The sequence below is a fragment of the Pavona decussata genome, unplaced genomic scaffold, assembly GCF_977016875.1.
Source record: "Pavona decussata unplaced genomic scaffold, jaPavDecu1.1 SCAFFOLD_59, whole genome shotgun sequence".
NCBI classification, from domain to species: Eukaryota; Metazoa; Cnidaria; class Anthozoa; order Scleractinia; family Agariciidae; genus Pavona; species Pavona decussata.
Window position 1 is genome coordinate 2594651 of NW_028145481.1, and position 20141 is coordinate 2614791.

At 38.3% G+C, this 20141-nt stretch overlaps 3 protein-coding genes across 5 annotated transcripts in view; all 3 read left to right on the top strand.

Moving 5' to 3' along the window:
• The first annotated feature begins 1624 nt into the window (after nt 1–1624).
• LOC146479436 (peroxisomal biogenesis factor 3-like) lies at nt 1625–6909 on the top strand. The gene is made up of 3 exons (XM_085111079.1): nt 1625–2312; nt 2745–3122; nt 6245–6909. The coding sequence occupies exons 1-3, from the start codon at nt 1739–1741 to the stop codon at nt 6442–6444; spliced, it is 1152 nt and encodes a 383-aa protein (XP_084967205.1). The 5' UTR covers nt 1625–1738; the 3' UTR covers nt 6445–6909.
• A 2624-nt stretch (nt 6910–9533) lies between these two features.
• Nucleotides 9534–17919, top strand: LOC146479437 (uncharacterized). 3 transcript variants are annotated; one of them, XM_085110857.1, is made up of 2 exons: nt 9534–9699; nt 16322–17919. In XM_085110857.1, exon 2 carries the CDS (start codon nt 16365–16367, stop codon nt 17673–17675), a length of 1311 nt encoding a protein of 436 aa, XP_084966983.1. In that variant the 5' UTR covers nt 9534–9699; nt 16322–16364; the 3' UTR covers nt 17676–17919. The 3 variants fall into 3 exon arrangements, with proteins under 3 accessions (XP_084966983.1, XP_084966982.1, XP_084966984.1); XM_085110856.1 differs by lacking the exon at nt 9534–9699 and adding an exon at nt 12981–13247; XM_085110858.1 differs by lacking the exon at nt 9534–9699 and adding an exon at nt 15070–15163.
• Nucleotides 17920–18451: 532 nt separating this feature from the next.
• Nucleotides 18452–20141, top strand: part of LOC146479438 (potassium voltage-gated channel protein Shal-like) — a 34631-nt gene continuing 32941 nt past the window's right edge. The window contains exon 1 of the mRNA XM_085111085.1: nt 18452–18510. The gene's annotated coding sequence lies outside the window, so the exon portion shown is untranslated. The remainder of the gene's footprint in view (nt 18511–20141) is intronic.

Consider the following 20141-nt stretch of genomic DNA (forward strand, 5'->3'; position numbering starts at 1 on the left):
CACATCTGTACATGTGAGAGCAATGACTTCCAATGCAATGAAAAAATTAAGTAATGATAGTAAAGGTACGAGATAGATTGTTATTCAATTTCTGCTCAGTTGCGGGTTCAGTTTGTTTATATATTTTTTTTATTTTATTTTATTAGACTTCGCCTTCTAAAATACTTTGGCCTTGACCTTCATTCATTAAATTCATTTAATTACAAACGCATTTGGTTGCGTGTTGCTTTATTGGTTTCAATTAAGTGCCTTCTACAAAACGTTTTCCAAACATATGGGTTGTTATAGAAATAAACTTTATACCAAGGTCACAGCCGGTGTCCGGCTATATTCATCTTCTGCATGAAAAGGCTATGAATCGATTTGCATCAGTTTGGCTGTGCAGAACATTCCCCGGGTACGATTATGCTAATTTATTCATATCTATATGTAGCTTGGAAAATCGCTTGTCAGCCTCATGTCAAGCTCGCTGAAAATTTTTTGCGATGAGATGGATCACGCACAAAAGAAGGCAAAAGTTTAAACGTCTCCAAAAAAGGAAATTTATTGCTAATTTTAAAAACACAAGATGGAGCCGTGACAAGACTGAAGCAAACAGTAACTCGTGATATCACTATGTTCTATCACCACTCTTTTCATATATTTGTCATATGACCGTGCAAGTGGTCATGAATAAAAACTCTCACAATTTCATTCAGAGTGTAGGCCATTAATTTTAGCTAATTTTCATGTCTGATTTTTGCAAGAATTAACAAAAATAAACGGCTTACCTTGCGATTGCATTAGTGACGTCATTAGAGTATCTAACCTACTTCCTGTGCGCACGGTTTCCTACTGAGCGTTTCATGCTGAGGTTTCAAGCCGGACCAAAATGACCAACTCGGGCAAGGAAATTTCTGCGTCCGGCTTGATTTACCAGGACGATGGATCCGATTGCTGGATAGACCTGAAGTGATAAATGCATATTTTCAGATTTATAATAATAAATAAAAAGGTTCTTGTTGGCGCGTTTAAAACTTCCGGCAATGCGCTTACAGTAGCTAGCGAGCCTAAGACTAAAAAAAAAGGTAACATAAATAACTTAAAGATGTCAGTAACTAATAAAATAAACTATCAACCTAAAGTTTAAAATTTTTGTAAAGCTATAAAGGCAACTTTTAGTCAACTGATTCATATAACTTCAAGAAGCCGTCAGAGCATGCATAGAAATTTTTTTCTGTTCCATACACGTCGATATATCGCGAAAGATGGAGGGAAAAGTTGAAAAGTATCTAAGGTTAACCAAACCAATATACACTCTCAGCTAAGTCGATGTGTTTTTATTAATAATTTTCCTTCCATTCTGTAATGCAATGTCATGATTACAATTGTATTATCCGTAACGCGCTCGCGTGCGGCACTTAGCAACAAGCTCCAGCTTTCAAATTTCCCGTGACTTTCCTGAGAAAGACTTAAAATATATTGGGTGACTTTTTCACTATTTATTGAGTCGTGCTAGCTATTTGTGTAACACATCGCGTTCGTCTTCATGAAGTCAAAAGAAAGTTCTTGGCGTAGTTATAGTTATCTGAGCTCTGTGAATGGTAAGAATTGTGACACTTCATTTGTCATACTACGACGTATCAATTGCATGATCCGTGGTTCCAAATTTCATTATTTGATGAGATGGTGATGCGGTGAATTCGCGCTCATTTAATGTAGTTTTTCTTAGTCTTCTTCTCCCTGTGGTCGCAGCAATATGTGGGAAAGTATCAAAGCTTTCCTTCGACGCCACAGAACGAAGTTTTTCATCACAGGAGCCGTTGTTGGGGGAGTTTATTTGCTTGGACGCTATGCAAGATGGCGCCTTGCAGAATGGCAGCGACAACGAGAAGTGGAGTACGTGGAAAAGGCCAGAAAACAACATCACTTCGAAAGCAATCTTAGGACTTGTAGTGTCACGTTTTTCTCCCTGGTACCAAGTTTAAGGGATGCACTGATGGAGAAGCTTAATTGCGAAGCTGTAACTTCAAAGCTTCGTGAAAAACCTGCGAACAAGTTGGAACTTTGGGAACAGCTGAAGATTTTGAGCTTCACGCGAACTTTGGCGTCCATCTACTCATCGTGTATGCTGTTTGTTTTTTTAAGAGTCCAGCTTAACATTGTTGGAGGCTATTTGTACTTAGACAGTTTGGTCGTGACGGGGGAAGGTTCAAACGGAAAGCAAGTGCACATCGCCGAAAGCTTGCAGAAGAAGTATCTTGCTCTTGTCAGGTACCTCTTGGGAGATGGACTTGATTTTCTGGTGGAAGAAATCAGGAGATCCGTTGAAGGTAATTAACTTCGATTGAGGCATAGAAAAATGTCTAAAATTCTTCTCATTCAAATAATTTGTTAAAAACAAGCTATGAGGGAAGTCAAAATTATGTACTAAAAATTATCCCCCCCCCTCCCCCGCACAAGTTTAATACTCAGGTTGTTCAAGTATCCCATCGATTCGAGAATGATATTGGCTACCAAGTACAGCAAGATTTCTGCAAAGTCCTAAACATTAATTCTGTATACAATTCCCAACCCAAACTCTATTCATACACTATGGAAAAGTAGAAGGTCAGTGGTACCTAGGCCAGTGCGTTGAGCTGTGTGGAAACCTTTCCCCAAATTCTACTAGCTTAATGTTGTTTCATGTGGCTAGAAACTTAATGACAGCCCTGTTTAAAATAGTTCAGCTTTGGCAGCCACTAAAATATTAAACACTTTGTTAGACATTTTAGGTGAAGTTTCACTGAAGGAAAAGTTCAGCCATTCAGAGCTTACCAGGCTTGTCAATCACATCAGACAGTCAGTTGAGTGCTCAAACCACAGCATACCCATCAAACGACCTACAGCAGCTGCGTCAAATGGCTCAGTCAAGAATGGATACCAGAGTACACCACTCCAAAAATTCATGCTACCCTCAGATATTGAGAGCCATTGTGGTTCCGCTGGCGAAGAAGAGGATGATAACTTCAGGAATATAGTTGGAGAAACTCTTGATATTTTGGACAGTGATGACTGTCAAACTGTGTTGAAGATGTGTTTGGACACTGGATTTTCCCATGTCTTGAGCAGCATGATTCCCTTCTTTCAAGCTGAAGAGCTTGGTGAGTAAATTTAAGACCTGTGCATGAAAAAAAAATTAAAAACTTGTTTTTTTTCAAGGATGGTAAACAGAATTCTAATGTCTAGTTTAAGCACAGGTAGCCCAAGCTGTTTGAGCGTTAAAATAAAGACCTTTGTTTGACCTTTGTAATTTGAGTGTCACGATGAGTGTTACACAATGGCGTAAATTATAAGGGTTTGTATGGGAATTTACGAACGTGTTTTGGAGTCGAAAATAAAGGGCATGAATTGAACAAAAATGGCTTACCTTGTCTCCTTGACATCTTGCCAGTGTTTGTGTGCCGTATTTTGGCCATTTCAGCGCGATTCAGGGGGTTATAGGTTTGCTGTTTTACTTTGTATATATATCTCCCCAAGGTAGGTTACTGGAAGCATGAGGCTCAGCAGATCTCTCTCTCCTTCCGGGCCCTGCCAAGAGCGGATTGTCTCCATTGTGTTACATTCACCAGTCGGAGCACGAAAGAGGTGTGAGAATGGATGTCGTTGCTTGTCATCACAAACAACACAAACAGCTTCAGTTTACATGTGAAAATCCTTCAGGCTGGCGGGAAGTCGTAGAGCAGGGGAACGATTTTGCAGTCTCGATGTTTTGAAAGCATCTTCAATAGAGATGTTCTCCATACGTATACATGTTAAACGGCTTTCTCCTTTTCATTTCAAACAACGAGAAAATCCTCTATTTAAATATTGCTTTACTCCAATTGGTGAATGTACGGCAATGGAGACAATCCACTCTTGTCAAGGCCCGGAGGGAGAGTGTTACTGTTGTGGTCGAGATTGGCCGCTGTCCCACCGGGTGGGCAAGTGATTTGAACCTGGAGGCCGGGCTGCTAAGGCACTTTTCCAACCGTTGGTGCACAGAACATACGAATCAAGGATGTTTTTGAAGGTCTGCAATGAAAAAGTGTCTTGAGTTTTGCCAGCTGAAATTTCCGTTCCGCGAACGTTTTCGTCCAATGAAGGAAGCGAGTGGTTAGAGTAGGTATGGTGCGAGGTCTTTGTGGTATTTCGAGACAATTGGAGCTTTTGGGGCGAATTAACGGCTGTTTATTATTCGGAGATCTGCTGAGCCTCGCGCTTCCAGTAACCTACCTTGGGGAGATATATATATAGAGAGTAAAACAGCCAACCTAAAACCCACTGAATCGCACTGAAATGGCCAAAATACGGCACACAAACACTGGCAAGATATCAAGGAGACAAGGTAAGCCATTTTTGTTCAATTCATGCCCTTTATTTTCGACTCCAAAACACGTTCGTAAATTCCCATACAAACCCTTATAATTTACGCCATTGTGTAACACTCATCATGACACTCAAATTACAAAGGTCAAACAAAGGTCTTTATCTTAACGCTCATACAGCTTGGGCCACCTATGGTTTAAGCTAATTCTCCTCTCTACTTTTTTTAAGATTAATTTACACACTTATTAATCATGCCAATTTAGCTCAGTTTGACAAAGAAAATAAGTGAGCAGATGAAAAGCAGCCCTGTAAAAATTTGTGGCAGTAATGCTACAGACCTTTGAATCAGACTGATTGTGACTCTGTGCTGCACCAACAGAAATGGGCCAACAAATTGAAAGTAAATGTGTATTTTATTGTCCCATGTGTTTAAACCTAGAATCAGGCTAATAAAAGGGTACTTGTACAGACTTTATATATTTTATTTAGCATTTACTGCCTGCTAAATGGATGCCAGGTTTTCCCAGTTCATCCTTGTAGTGCCATATGTCCACTAACATTTTTTGAATTGTGGGGGATCAGGGTTTATTTTAGAAATTAGCTTCTGGAGTCCCACTGGGCTTTGATCAGAGATCTTAGTGTGCCTGTTTTCACAAAGGGGGCCAATGATATTTCAACTTCTCAAACATACATGTATTGTACATTTAGGAATTAAAGATAAATTTACTTTGCCTTTTATAAGCTGTTAAGATAACAGATTTAAATTTATAGCAAAGTATTTCCAGGCCATATGTAAAGCAGAAATGTTTAAAATATACACGTAACCTTGTTCGTAGAAGTTATTTAACTGTAAATTCTCTTTGCAATAGGAACATAGCCTTCCCTGATGAAATTCATGCACCATGTTTGGTTTGTTTGCCCTAGTGAAAATTTATGTGCCAATATAGTTACATCTGTGGTACAATAACATGTAATACACTTTACATGCCTTATCAATCCAGCAGATTATTAATGAGAGGGATTTGAAGTTAATATTGGAACAGTATTATGGGCAATCCTTTGCATCCACTTCATGGCCTTGTCCCTTAATGTAGGAGCTGTGCTCTTCCTAACAGATCACATCCATACCAGATCCCACGTGTAAATACTGAAAGGTTAAAGAAATGTTTTACTAATAGATGTCTCTACAATTTTTTTATTTTATTTTAGTTGACTATGATTATTTAAATTTACAGACAGGTTTTAACTGTATTGTATATATGTATGTATTTTTTACCTTGTAAGTTTTAACGTCTGTTTGAAACATTAAATAAAGACCTTTAATATATAAACACCAGTGTTTTATTAGGATTTCTGCCACTGAGAAAATCCATATATTTTCACATGTAAAAATATGATATTATACATGTAAAAATATCAGCCAATCAGAAATCAGGAAATCTTCTTTTGTTGCCATAGCAACTTGCACTTTCGTTTACGTTTTCGTTTTCATTTATTTTTACTGTACTTTGTAGAGCTCTGAGTTATCACTGGAGTATTTCAAACAATGAAATGCATTTATCGGGTTCTCGACTATATGGCATGGGTTTGGTTTATGGAATGGTTGATTCTTGTCTACATAATAAACAGAATAATACGTGGACACTTGGAGATATGGAATTTATCTTCGAGTGTTCACATTCGATATCTCACTCGTTCGCTACGCTCACTCATTCGATATCGATGTGAACACTCGAAGATAAAATCCATATCTCCGCGCGCACAGGTATTATTCTCTATTTATTATTAGTAGTAGTAATACTAATCCCACAATGCTGCACTCTAGAATTAATCCTGGGGATTCTATTTTTGAAGTGTTTGAACTTTTGTATTTTTTATATGTATATTTTTTTCATGTCAGTTTTTCTCCTCTTTGCAGATCTTGGTGCCAGTGGTGGAATTGAGCGTGAACCATCCCTTGATCTTCCATTGGCAAAAATCATTCCAATCATTAACGGCCAGGTCAACCACATCCTGTGTGACACAGATAACACCTATTTCCAAGACTTGTTTAAGGTTGGCTGTGCAAGGGAGTTTGCTGCAAATGTTTATGAAGCATTTAGCCTTGAAGTGGACTAGGAAAACACTGCAAAAGTTACCACTGTCTAAGACACTCTCTGGGGTCCACATCAGATGCCACCCTAGGCATGAATCAAAAGTACAGTGCCGCATTTGTAGCACAACATGTAAATTAAAGTGTGGCCATGTGTTATTAATTTTTATTGTTTTGTGACAGAAACAACTGATGGGATGGTTAGTGTCTTAATAGTTGCTTGTTACACTATAAGATCAGCTGGAGAATGATTTACTTTTTGACTGCACCTTCAAAAATTTGTATAAATTTTCATGATTTGTGTGTGTACAGGTAGTTCCGCTTTTGACAAGTCTTGAAAGCTCATCGATTCTAATGTTAGACATCACAGTGGATGGCATTTCCCATGGTCAATTAACACAGAGTAAATCATACGTGGGTTTCCTTTTACTGGTTTATTACATCTAACTAAATTCATGACATATAAATCCTTAAATACATCGTGAAACCAATTTTGTTTTTAATGTGGTGGTTAGGTGTTGCATAAGATGTGTTCTAGAGTTGTTCCTTATTTCATGGTTGTAGTAAGAAGGGCACAAAATTCTTACTTACTTTTTTTTTACTGAAAGAAACTTGATTTTTTTAAACTTCTAGAGTGACAGTTACTGTCATCAAGATCTTGTCTTCTTTTGTGGCCAATCCAGGGGAGATACCCAGTAAACCTCCTCCCACCCCCAACCCACCCCTCCTCTAAGCCCTAATATCAAAATAATACTCTTAGAACTCCATCTATTTCTTATGGTATTAGTTGGGAAAATTGGTTGGAACATCAAGACATTTCATCTTGATCATTACCGTTATTCTCCTTACCTGCATGTTGGAACAAGTGTTGATAATGAAAGGAGAAAGTAGATGTTAATCATGATTGGACCTGAAAGGGATAAAGGAAATGAGGCCAGAAAGGCCAAAATGTTTCACTCTGAAAGGTTCACTCCCCAACCGTATAAGGAAGTTTGATTTTGCCTCTGTTGATGAAAGATGTGATGTAGGTAGATCAATAATATTTTTTTCTAACAGATTTAAATTCCAGAGTGACAGTATAAAATCCACACGTATATAGAGTATTTTCCTGAATGTTTCAACACGGTCTTTAACACTAAAAGAACTGGAATGGTCTTAAAATGTATTCAATGTAAAGACCTTAAAAGTCGGTTTCTAGTGACTAAAAAACTGAGTTAGTGCGTAGGGTACTTAAATTATTTTCAGATTCATGTTGAGTATAATAATTTATTTCATCATTTAAAAATGTTATCAACAAAATAGACTGCAAAACTTTCTTTTTTGGTGTTCGCGCGTTCTTTGAAGGGAAGGTCTGGCGCGAGCGTGGAAATGACAAGCGAGACAGCCTCACATACCCGTACGAGGCTCACGCGCGGGAATCCACGCTTTCATCGCTTTGCGCCTCGTGACTTCGCGCTTTGGACGATTCGCGTCTTTCACTTGAATTCCAGGAGAAGAACGACTGTTTTACAGTCTATGGGATAAAACATAAGTTGCAAGACAACTCGTTAGATTTTAGGGTAATTAAACATTTGTGTTGAAGTGTTTGAATTACTTTATACATCATCCATATATAACACTGTAATTAGAATCATACTTAAGTCGTATTTGTGGCAAAACTAATAAATAAATCATACTGGTGAATAAAATGTTCTTCATTGCGCAACATTTTGGCGTATCATTCTCACTTAGGCACCTATGGCACACCTCTCTTGTGACTATAGCTGATATAAAATTACGTCAATCAGTTTAAAACTTTAATCTTGTCTTCAGATCTTCTCACTCTTCGTGAGAGAAAACATCTGGGTACGAAATTTTTGGAAACCAACCAGGCGTGGGTTAAGGGAAAGTTTCACCTCCTCCCACCTACCCTCCCTTCCCTCTTGCAGCTCCCACACTCATGTCCAATATGCACAAACGGATACGAATCGTCAAAACACCCTCACCAATCGTACCATTGGTAAAAGATTATGATTTGTCAAAGACGCCTTACGGTTCGTACCATTGGAACGAATGGTAAACTCCTCAGTCGATCGGAATTCCATTGGTGAAATGCCTCTTATTAACAATTGTAAGCCGTACAAAAACGAATGGTCGATTGGTACCATTGGTACAATTGGTACAAATGGAAAAGTAGTCAGTCGATTGCCGAAACAGGTGCAATACGCATGAATATAACTCGTTATTTATTCAATGAACCGAAACAATTGGACATGAGTGCCCACCTTTGTATAATATTCCCCCTCCCCTCCATCTCCAATCTATTCGCACAACCAATAGTGCTGCTCAGTTAACCTCGTTCCCATGCTAGGGTCCTTTTTTTTCCCGCCCCAGGAGCGTAAATAAAGGTTTGTTACTAGCCTGCGAGCAAGCTCTTGGGGAAAAGGAGAGAGCTTGCTCGCAGGCAAGGTTGTTACTAGAATGGATACTCCAAAAAAAGGTTGGACACCTGATGATGTTTACACAAGAGAAATCTTACTGTTTTTTATAACAGATGCTAAAAGAAGTTTGAAAAATCGAATTAGTGTACGCTTCCAACCCGAGTCATTTGCTTCATATCCAACTTGACCAAAGGGGGCTAACTGACGTCGTCACTCCATTAATTGGCTGCCTCTTGTTACCGCCAACTGGATCCCAAAGCAGTTCCTTAATTAGTGACCCCTTATACTTGATCGCCCAGTTGAATGTTTTCAGTGCTAAGTCCCTTAATTTGACTATAACAGGCCATGTTACCTTGGAAACAAATAAAATACATGCGTTGAGACTTCGTCATTCGCGAGCTCTTACAGCAAACAAATCACTAAATTAGCGGCTAATACGCGGCTTTTGAGCAAACACAATTTTTTATCTGCGACACATTGTCAGCCAAACAAAGCGTCCAACTTACGTCCAAACAAAGAGGCCGCTTTAGCGTTTTAATTAAAAGTAAGAAAATGGTTATTCAAGGCTTGAACTATCGTCCACCGACAACAAAGCGGCTTAAACTGTTCCGGAAAGTGCCACGTCCAATTAGCGAAATAATGGCAGAGTTTGTTCTGCTCGACGGCTCCTTTGTCGCTGTCCAGCGCGCAGAGGAATTAGTAAATTGGAATTAAGGGTGCCCCACGCGGATTAAACAGGCAAGAGTTTGTTGAGCTCCTGTTAAAAATCTGTGGTTCGGCTAAAAGCCACTTAACACACTCAAAGCAGTGATGATATCGCAATAAAACGGACATCCGAAAGTGCCAATAAAGATGCAAGAGGTAAGAAATGTAAATAGCATTTATAACAGCGAATAGAGAATCAAGTCCGCTTGAAGTCGTCATTACATCGCTTGAAAAGTTAACGTTCTCTTTACGGCCGCAGTATCATGGACACACCGTTATTAAAAACAGTTTATACATTATTCTCAATTCACCCTCAATTTCTTGGACACCGATCGTTAAACTCAAAGTCAAAGACAGACTCCTTTTTATAAAGGTGTCCATATCTGGAATTCATCGGTGTTAATATGAATTTTTGTATCTCTGGGACAAGATAAACTATCCTTAACAGGGAAATATCTAATATTTTAAATATTTTTTGGTGAGATCTGACTACAGAGTACGCTGCCACTTATTAGTACGTCATACAGGTGTTCCCTAAGTTTTTTTTTTATTATAAAAGGAAACCTTTATAATATAGGCACTCCGATTTGGCCGCAGAGGTTAAAATTCATATTTACCTCAAGCCAATACAATGGAGATCTTTATCACATAGGTGTCATGTCTTATATTGCTTCTTTAATATTCTGAAGTGCCATAAGACATCAGTTTAGTTACGGCGCAGAGTTTGACAGTCAGACCGAATAAAAGAAATTGTTGTTAATCGATTAGGCTCGTTTTAATCTGAAGGCTCGTGAAATCGGAGGAGAATGACTGCCAAATCCGTCAATATTTTATAGGCAGAATTCTGGTGCTCTACTTGCACTATAAAACAGTTTTGAAATATGGATGACAGCAAAATACAGCCATCTTCAGGGTTCTTGTTTTCAGCGCCGTAAGGCCTTTAGAAACGCGGTAACGAATTTTGGCTACGAGGAAATGGTTTGCACCAAGAAAAATACTCTCAATTGAAAAAACGTCCTGAGGTAAAAAGTGTAAACCATGAAGAATAAGACCCAGCAGCCTTCAGTCTGGGAAGCGCTTTTTTGCGGACAACTAGAGAAAAAACACGAAATTGACGCAAGCTAATTAGGTCAGCCCATGATTCCATCAGGTTTGCATTGTTTATAACCTCCGGCGACGCAGACGCTGTTCGGGCTCGTCACGCCTCCATTCGTGGAAGAAGAAGAAGAAGAAGAAGAAGAAGAAGAAGAAGAAGAAGAAGAAGAAGAAGAAGAAGAAGAAGAAGAAGAAGAAGAAGAAGAAGAAGAAGAAGAAGAAGAAGAAGAAGGAGAAGAAGAAGAAGAAGAAGAAGAAGAAGAAGAAGAAGAAGAAGAAGAAGTTTATTTTGCTCTCTGAAGCTAATGACAATAATAAATTTACATTTTAATTGCAATAGTGTATTATTAGTGCTTGAGGGCTAGGTTATCTGGAAAGTTTTCTAGTTAGCCCCCAGCCTTTTAGTTTCGACTTTTAATACAGGTGAAAAGAATATGATACAAAGAGTTTGACTAAATTATTTAAGATGTATAACATAAAATACATAACTGAAGATAGAACAGAAGATAGAAAATAGAACTGACATATTCTTGACGCTTTTGTGTGAGAAGGTGCGCTTTTAGATGCTTTGTGAAGGAAAATGTATTTAAGTATTTCAGGTGCTTAGGAAGATTTTTCCAGAGGTAGGGGAGGAATGAATGCTTGACGAGCCCAAAGAACGTCTACGTAGGAGGCTACATCGTTTACGAATCATGCTTTGCACAGGACAACGTTTCTTCCGCAATCGAGTGCACTAGATTGAAGGAACGTTGTCCTGTGCAAAGTGTGAACGATGCGACGCGAACTGGTGGAATTATGGGGTGATCCAATGAGCATGCGCATATTGAGCACGTGCTTTTATTCCAGTTTTCAGTATCAGAATACCAAGTCTCAAAAACGAGCCTATAAGGCTGTTCTATATTCTTCTCCAATTTGACCTCATATCATAGTTCTCTGTTGGAGTGGGAGTGCAGCCCATTTTCCGCGATGAATTAACAGCATGCAAGGCCACTTAATCAATCTTCTGTCATTGACGACCGAGTCCACAGAGAGTTAAAAAAAAAAACTCATACTGGCGTTTGCCTCGAAAGATTTTTCAAAATAATTATCCAATATAGCTACAAGATATAGCTCAGCAAACTCAAATACTATGTTAGAAAATAAAATTCAGTTTTCATGGCGGGGGGCAGCTGCCCCCCTTGTCCCCCGCTATGTACGGCCCTGGTCTTTGATAGTGACCAGTAAAGGAGGCCGCTGATTTTGATACCAAGTATTTGAAATTATCGATATTGGGCTCTCCCTGCCGATACTCGTGAGAAATATGGGTTTTTTTCGATACCTCAGTTTGCGTTTGTCTCCCCAAGGCGGTCAGCAATGTGCGTTGCTGAGCAACCTCGGTCTTAAACCAGGCTGCACCGGGGATATCAACTTAAAATGTCGAAGAACTCTTGCCTCTTGGGAGGGAGGGTGGTGAAGTGGAGTGTAGAAAAAACTAATTGTTCATGGAATGATGCTTTCTTAGAATTTTTACAGAACACAAATTACGGTTAGAATTATTGATTTCAGTCCGACATTCTAATTGCATCCCCAGACGTTCGAGTCCATTTGCAATAAACCGTGTAAAGCCAAAACAAATAAGAATGTCAATCCTTTCCCCGTGTGACCCCCTCCCCCCCCGGGTAATTAAAAAGAATTTGCAATCAAAGTTGGATTTCCAGTGTTGCGTTGTTTTTATGCAAAACATTCTCGTTTACCTACTTCGTATTCTTGTCTTAAATGTATAAACAGATCAAACAACGCGCCAGATTTACAAACTATCCATCTATCAAAGAGAGAACTGGATATCTATTCAAAGTGTTTTTGTGACAAATCACGTGGGTAAGAGTTTCCTAGCAACACACTGGTCCTTCCATTTGCGAAAAGCCGTTTAAAATCGTAACAAATAAAAATGTCAATCATTTTCTCCCGTGGCCCTGCCCTACACTATTAACGTTTATCTGCGAAATTTAAAATCTTCGTTGAAAGAGCGTGTGTTATAGGCAGAAAGAATAGATAAGCGAGCCTTGCACGCAAATTCAATTTACAATTCAGTTCCTGTTTCAAAGGAAAGAGTATTTGTGAAAAATTCAAGTTAAGAGCTATTCTGTTCGATTAAATGGATATTAAGTTACAGACACGATGCAGTTTGGTTTTTGTATAAACGTGATGTTAGCAAATCGGTCGAATTAAAAAAAAAATATTAAAAGTTTTCATTTCCGAGTCTCATTTGGATTGACGTTTCGTTAGCTCTTTCCTTCCTTTCCAAATGGCATAAAGAAAAATTCGAGATAACGCGATCTTTCTTCGGCACAGAGAAATTTTATATTAGGTTTGATATTTTTCTTATGCTTTTCTCGTTAAGTGTTTTTGGAAAGATTGTTTAAATAGTAAAATGAATGATCATTTTTATTTGGCTTTGTGGAGACAACCTCAATTATCATTGCTACAATGTTGTCTTTAAAAGTGTCCATGAGACTCAACAAATCAAGCATAAATAACACGATGCTTTCCTCTATTAACAAATGTTTTGACAGGACAGCGTTACGGTCAAAGCTTGCGTGAAGAAGGTTTATGCTTCTTGATAGATATAGGTAAGTTCAAAAGAACTCAAATAATATAATTTGTGGCAAACCTCAAACATTACAGAATGGTAATACTTTAAAGCGTTTTTCCGAGTCTTCTTATTTTCGCCAGATTTTCTTTACGAACACGCAGTCGCTCCGTCAACAATAATAGCAAACACTGTCGTTTTTTTCAACATAATAGAAAGCTGAGTTTAACGATTAGTTTGTAAAGTTGAGCACACGAAACACACCTTCTCCCATACGCTGCTATCATTTCGTTTCGTTTTTAGTGTTATATATTGTAAAATTTTCCCTAAGAAATCAAATGATGGACCTAATTTCATGAACTCGGCGAAGGTTAGCTTTTCTGTGTTATCCAGGTCCTTGCCTAGCATACCCGAACGTCATACATCAAGGCTTATTGTTCAGCCTTGATTTTATCCATTTGGGCTGAATGTTAACTTTTTCAGCTAAGGATGTTGTAAATACTCCTTCCTTTTAACGCGGGAAAATTAAGGTTGTATGTTTCTCAGCTAAAGTTAACACTTTTCCCCAAGGATACCTACCTCGACTGCTTTGAGGTGGATGTATGAAGCTTTATCGATACAAAGCCTCACTGGTTTTCAAAATTTTTACCAAGAAAGTCAAATCGTTTTAGTCTTATTCGAATTATCTCATGACATTTAAATTTGGAAATTTAGGAAATTAGCTGAATTTCCCGCGAGTGTAACATTTTCTGTCGAACTTCTTTTGGCCTCGATTCGTTTAGCGTTGTTATAATTACTGAGCGTAAAAGACGCTGATACCCGTGCCAGAAGTTTCTTCTTTCTTCATGGGTTTAAATCATTTAGTATCCACTGAATCATTAGTAATTCGCCACACAAGTTTTAAGTAACTGATTTTCGATTGAATGAATGATTGACAGAACCAATGCAACCAAAAAAATGTGCTTGATGAAATCCTTCACGGTAGCGAAAGTTGTACTTGAATATGATAAGTGTTTTCAATATTATTACATTTTATGGTCATAAAGAAAAGTCATTATTTTGAATTCGTAAAAGCGCTTTGTTATAGTATCATTTTCGAACAGTTCTTTTGTTTAAAATTTTAACACGCGTACGTTTAATAATAATTTATTTTGGAGCACGTTTTCATAAATTGAATAAAATTTCGAGGCGACAAATTTAATGACAGTCAAGTGTTCTGTGAAGAGAATTGCAAATTGGTTTTCTCAGTTGCAAAACTATTGTAATGCAAAAACCCTTCCAAACATATAACATTTATTATTGATTTCTCTGGCTTTTTATCTTGTTCCAGATCTAAAATTAAAATAAAAAATGATCAACGCCAGGAAAAATAATTCGTGTTGGATAAGAACAATAACAAAGCATAACCTTCTGAAGTAAATCAACATCATTTGGAGTGAAAAAAATCAAGTTTCTGAAGTGTCAAATCAGGGGTTTCGCTCTTACAAAATAGCCTAAATGATATATTAGCACAATAAGGGTTTGTTGACCTGTAGAAACACCTAAAACTAGTGCTTAGTAGCAAAAATTGACAGAAATTTTGATTGATACCCTCGAAACAATAGTAATTAGGTGGCTTACCAGTTTCATAACAGGTTGAGTAAACTTTACTTTTCCAAAACGTGCCAATCAGGGAAGAAATTTGAATTTTTAATATCTATTTAAACGAGCTGGTTTGGATTGAAACAAATGAATGTTTTGGTTACAAAAAGTTGTAGTTTATGTAAAAAAGATCGACGCGTTTATTTCCACCCCTGCTGTGAAGTGAGATGAATGATACGCCCGTTTCGTTGCATCTTATTATTTTCAAACAAAGGACCAAGCTCTCAGTTACTTTTTGAACAGAAATTGATCAACCCCTACTTACACAGAAGAGTTTTACACAGCCTTATTGCATCGTAACTCAAGACATAAAAAGTAAGTCATAAGAAGTTCATTCTTCTTAAATGCTTTCTAATTCTTTACTGTCAAAGTTAGCGTTGCGACGAGTACGCCGTCATTGTCGTATGCGAACATGTTTCCATAATTTCCTAAAAAAAAATTGAGCGATTTACAATAAATATCATCATAACGGACGACGTTTTTACCGCTTTAAGAATGTGAGCTCAACGTAGGCAGATTTTTTGGGCGATTTTGTGCTGAGTCGAACGCGTGCGAACATGAAGCAGGAATCGCTATGCCACAAGATCGACGATATTTTTAACTGTTTGTTCGACTTTATGACTGTGAAGAAGTTCGCTTATTAGAATCCAACAAACACGAGATAAACATTCTCCTGTTTCTCAAACACATTTGTGGAACGAGGCTTAATATGCTCCTCAGTTATTCAAGTCAAATAAGTGAATGAAATTATTATTCAAACTCAAAGGCAACTCCGTTTATCTGATCGCATGAAAATTGAACGGGAAAACAACGAATTTTTTTTATTGAATCAACTAGGCCAGAAGCTCGCTCAAATATAATTTATTGTTTTCAAGAGTAACTTTCTATTTCATTTGTTCTGGTCACGTGATTAAATTAATCATATTTGCTTTGAATGTTATATTTTTTTTCGGTGATATTCTATTGGTTTGAAAAACCGATTAACGTGTTCTTTCCATTTCTTGCCTCATTTCTTCTCAGCCAATAAGAATCAAACCTAACAAAAATGGCAGCGGGTTGCATCAGTTTTCCTCGGGCACCTGTTGCCTGTTTTCCCGCGCTTGGCACCGATTACATCTTTTCCCGCGCTTGGCACCGGTTACATCTTTTCCCGCGCTTGGCACTGGTTGCATCTTTTCCCGCGCTTGGCACCGATTACATCTTTTCCCGCGCTTGGCACCGGTTACATCTTTTCCCGCGCTTGGCACCGGTTACATCTTTTCCCGCGCTTGGCACCGATTACATCTTTTCCCGCGCTTGGCACCGGTAACATCTTTTCCCGCGCTTGATACGGGTTACTACTTCGAGGCTTGATTGGCTCTTACCGGTTCTTTTGATACTTTGGAGTGGCTTATGACCATTGCTGAGAAACTCTCTGTTTATGTATTCAAATATTAGGTGAACAACTCAGTATTCTTATACTTTTCATTTTAGAGATTTTTATGCGAAACCTTGAGAGGAAAGAAGTGAATTGAACATGCCTCATCTCAAAGTTAACGTTAATGGTAAGAGGTACACCATCTCCGGCCTGACTAGAGGGACCTGCAGCAAGCAGATTCTCTGTGCTTTGGCAAAAGTAGACGCAGAATTACAAGCAAGTAAAACATTTAAAGAGAAAAGAAATGCCAGAAGTGATTCAGAAGATTTATATTTTTCGAATGAAGGACAAAGTGACAAATCTTGGCAAGTTCGCGAGTCGAGAAGAAAGTCGAAGAGAGAAGAAACTAAAAATTGTAAAACTTGTGAGAAAGGAGAAGGGAGACCAAAACATGGAGAGAAAGAAAAGAAAAAAGCTCGTTCAACTAAAAATATTAGGAAGATGGACAGCAAAGGAATTCAAACTTCAAACGGAATGCTTGAGACATTAGGAAATATCGATGAAAGCCAACAGAATTGTTCTTCAAAGCAACATGAAGAAGATGGCTTAAAAGAAAAAGTGCTTGAGAACAGTTTACATACGGTCAAGGACTTGACAAGGAAAGTCAATGAAGGTGATGCAGTAGTGTCTGGTAAGGTAGATAACAAAGAAACTAATGTCGAAGATCAGGCAAGAGAGACTGACCATGATACTGGGATTAGCGAGCTACATTCAGACAGCTCTTTCGAAACCAACCAAGTATTACACAACAGCGAAAAGGAAAATGTCACTGAGAGCCCGGTGAAGAAACATTTAAGCCAAGCGTCACCTGTGGAAGTAAAATGTGCGTCTACGAACACAGATCCCATGGAAATAGCGGATGTCTCGCACATGCACATGCGTGAAAATGAGGAAGCAAATTTCTCGGAAGATCACTTCATCGTAGCTCAGTTGCTTGGCAGCGAAACTGACGTTGAAAATGATGACGAATGCACGTGCAATTGCGTTTATGTTGATTCAGATTCAGAAGAACTACAAGCAGAAATAAAAAAGGTTCAAGGTGATTTAAAGTTAACAGAGGCGAAACTAGTTGAGCAGAATAAAATGATCGAGTCGCTCAACGCCTTGATACACGCTGATCAGCCCAAAGCGAAGAATGATGACGTCAGTTGTGACGTAAGTGACGATGCAACAAAACGCATCGATGAGCTTAAACGGTCGATCAAGTTGAGCAATCAGTTGTACGATTATCAGAAACTGGAGACTCAAGCAAACGCACTGGAACTTGATAGAGTTGAGTCACAAATACGAAGGAAGCGATGGCACGTGGAATCCTTGCTTAAAGAACTTCGAAGCGCAAGGAACAATCCACCCATCGGGGGTAGACAGAGGAGAACGATTGACTACTTGAGGGAGGGTACCTTAGTTTAACAAAATAGTTCAACACGGCTTAAAAAGCAAATTTTGTTCCAAGTGTTTTCCCGAATGTTTTAGCGGGAAATAACAAAAATCTGCAGCTGCAGGCGCATCAAATTTTTGGCGGGAAAGTAATATTACACGCGGTCTGTAGGATGCCATCTTCTCATTGGTTGTAAATTGTATATATCCTTCATGGTTATTCTTCCATTTATTTTTATTGTGATATATTGTCAGACCACAAGTATACCTTAGTGGTTGAAAGGTGTAATTATAAATAAAAATATAACAAGCTAATTGAGTAATGGAACGCAACCTTTTCTTGTTTTTGAAAGCGTTTTTCATTTTCATTTCCTGGGGCCAGATTAATGGAGAGTCCTCCTAAGTCCTCCATACAATTCGGCTGTATAATGACAATTAGGAAAGCTATCGCTCAAACAAAAAGAGAAATGATCACTTATATAGCGCACAGTATCCAGAGTTCAAGACGCTTTCTTTCTTGAAAATTCTGGGGGGGAGGGGGGTACTGGTAAAAACTTTGGCTCCTAAAGCCTTCCGGTTTGTTGGCCAGAAGCGGAAGGGCCAATTTTGTACCCTGAGAACTTTCCACGATCAACCTGTGGGCGTGTGTGCGCTAGAGCTGGCCATCTTTGATTGCAACAATCAAACTGACCATGAGACGACACTGCGTGTGGTATTAGGTGACGTAAGCCAGGTGTCTGGATTTTTTTTAATGATTATGCGCACAATTTTCGAGCCTGCCAGAAGAAGCTGTTTTCTGGACAGAAACAGAAGAAATAAAGCAGTGCACATCCCAATGGTTAGTGGCTGCCATATCGGATTCAGTGAGGTGGGTACTTCATTTATGCTCATTTTCGGCTTTCCCTTCCGTATACGCCTGCACCACTGTTGATGTTTTGCCGTTTAAAACAAATCACGTGTTAAAATGGAGCCTCGCAAACCATAACAAGCTGCAACAATTTTTTATCACTTACTTTGAGAAAATATTGCGGCACCCTTATGTGCTATCAATCTTTCGACTCAAAGTTGTCATGACAGTTCTTTCTTAAGTAGATCGGAAGTATGACATGAACGGCTAGGCAGATCTGTACATAACTCAATTTTTATAATTAATGCGAAGTTTGAGCAGACAAATTGGCCTGAGTGCTCCGGATACAATTACTGTTCTTTATGTTAAAACGTGAAGGAAGGAGTCTCATTTTTAAAACGCTATAATTCCAAAAGTGCAAAGAAGTTATTAGAAAAAATATAACGTACAAGGAGAAATCAAATCAAGGTTTTCTTGACATCAAAGCCTTTTTGGCGTTATTCTTTATTAGCACTGAAAGAAATTAACAGTTTTAAACTAAGGCAGATATAACAGATGACCTGATCATGCTTAACACATGCAAAATATAACTCATTTTGGTATTTTACTTACACCTTTAGCTATCAGTATTAAGATGTATTACCGCTAACAAAATTCGCAAGTTAATTTTTTTGACAGTTGTTTCTTTGTTTTCTACGCCGCTAAATCAGTTGTTGTCAGTAAAACTTGTAGCTCTTTGTTCCAGTAAAACAAAAGAATTTTTTCAAAGATACTTCGTTTCCCAGAAAATAACATGATGGAAGAAACTTTTGTTCATAATGAACTACCCTCTTTTAGCATGTAAAGTAAACTTTGACATATACATTTTAAATAAATTATTGTCTCTGGCTAAGTAACAGAAAATTAGATGTTAAAAGACCAGTTAGAAATAAAACGAGGCCTTGCTAGAGAGGGTTTTATATTTTTCTGTTGCATAGATACGATATAATCTAAGAAATTAGAAATTTAACTGTCATGAATTTTGCACTGTTCCCAAGTGAATACGATTCTTGCTGCTGAATTAGCTGGTAGACCCACAAAGGAAATTCAACGCTGTGAAAATTTAACGTAAACATTTTAATAACTGGTTTGGCCTGATAATAATGCAAGTTCAACAGAGATATTTTAATAATGCCAAGAAAGAAAACCGCAGAACCGAAGTTGTGTGATCAAATCTCGACAGTTAGACTGACACTAAGCACACTGCTACGGCTGGAATGAAAGTTGTTTAATTTTTTAAATGTAAACCTGTTCGAAAACAGATCTTCAGGGGAAAAAATGTCCTCAAAACAGCTTCATGTTAAGCCACGGTTTACAGAAAGTAAAAACTAGCAAGCGAAAAGTCAGATCTGACAAAAGACATTGCGTGGTTAGAAGGTCCAGGGGAGGGAAGGGTGCTCGTCCACCAAAGAAACCACGAAATTTCTCCCTCCCCTCCAGCTGTCCATTGTTGTAGGTGTGGACATGCCCAGTTCTCTGATCTGAGAGCAATAGCTTGTTGACCATTGCATTGAATCCGCAGCCGTTGCCTTATTAATTAATTGTCTTTATGATGGGAAATCACGCAGTTGCCAAAAGCAAACCTGAAAAAGATTCAGGCTTCATTGAACGGG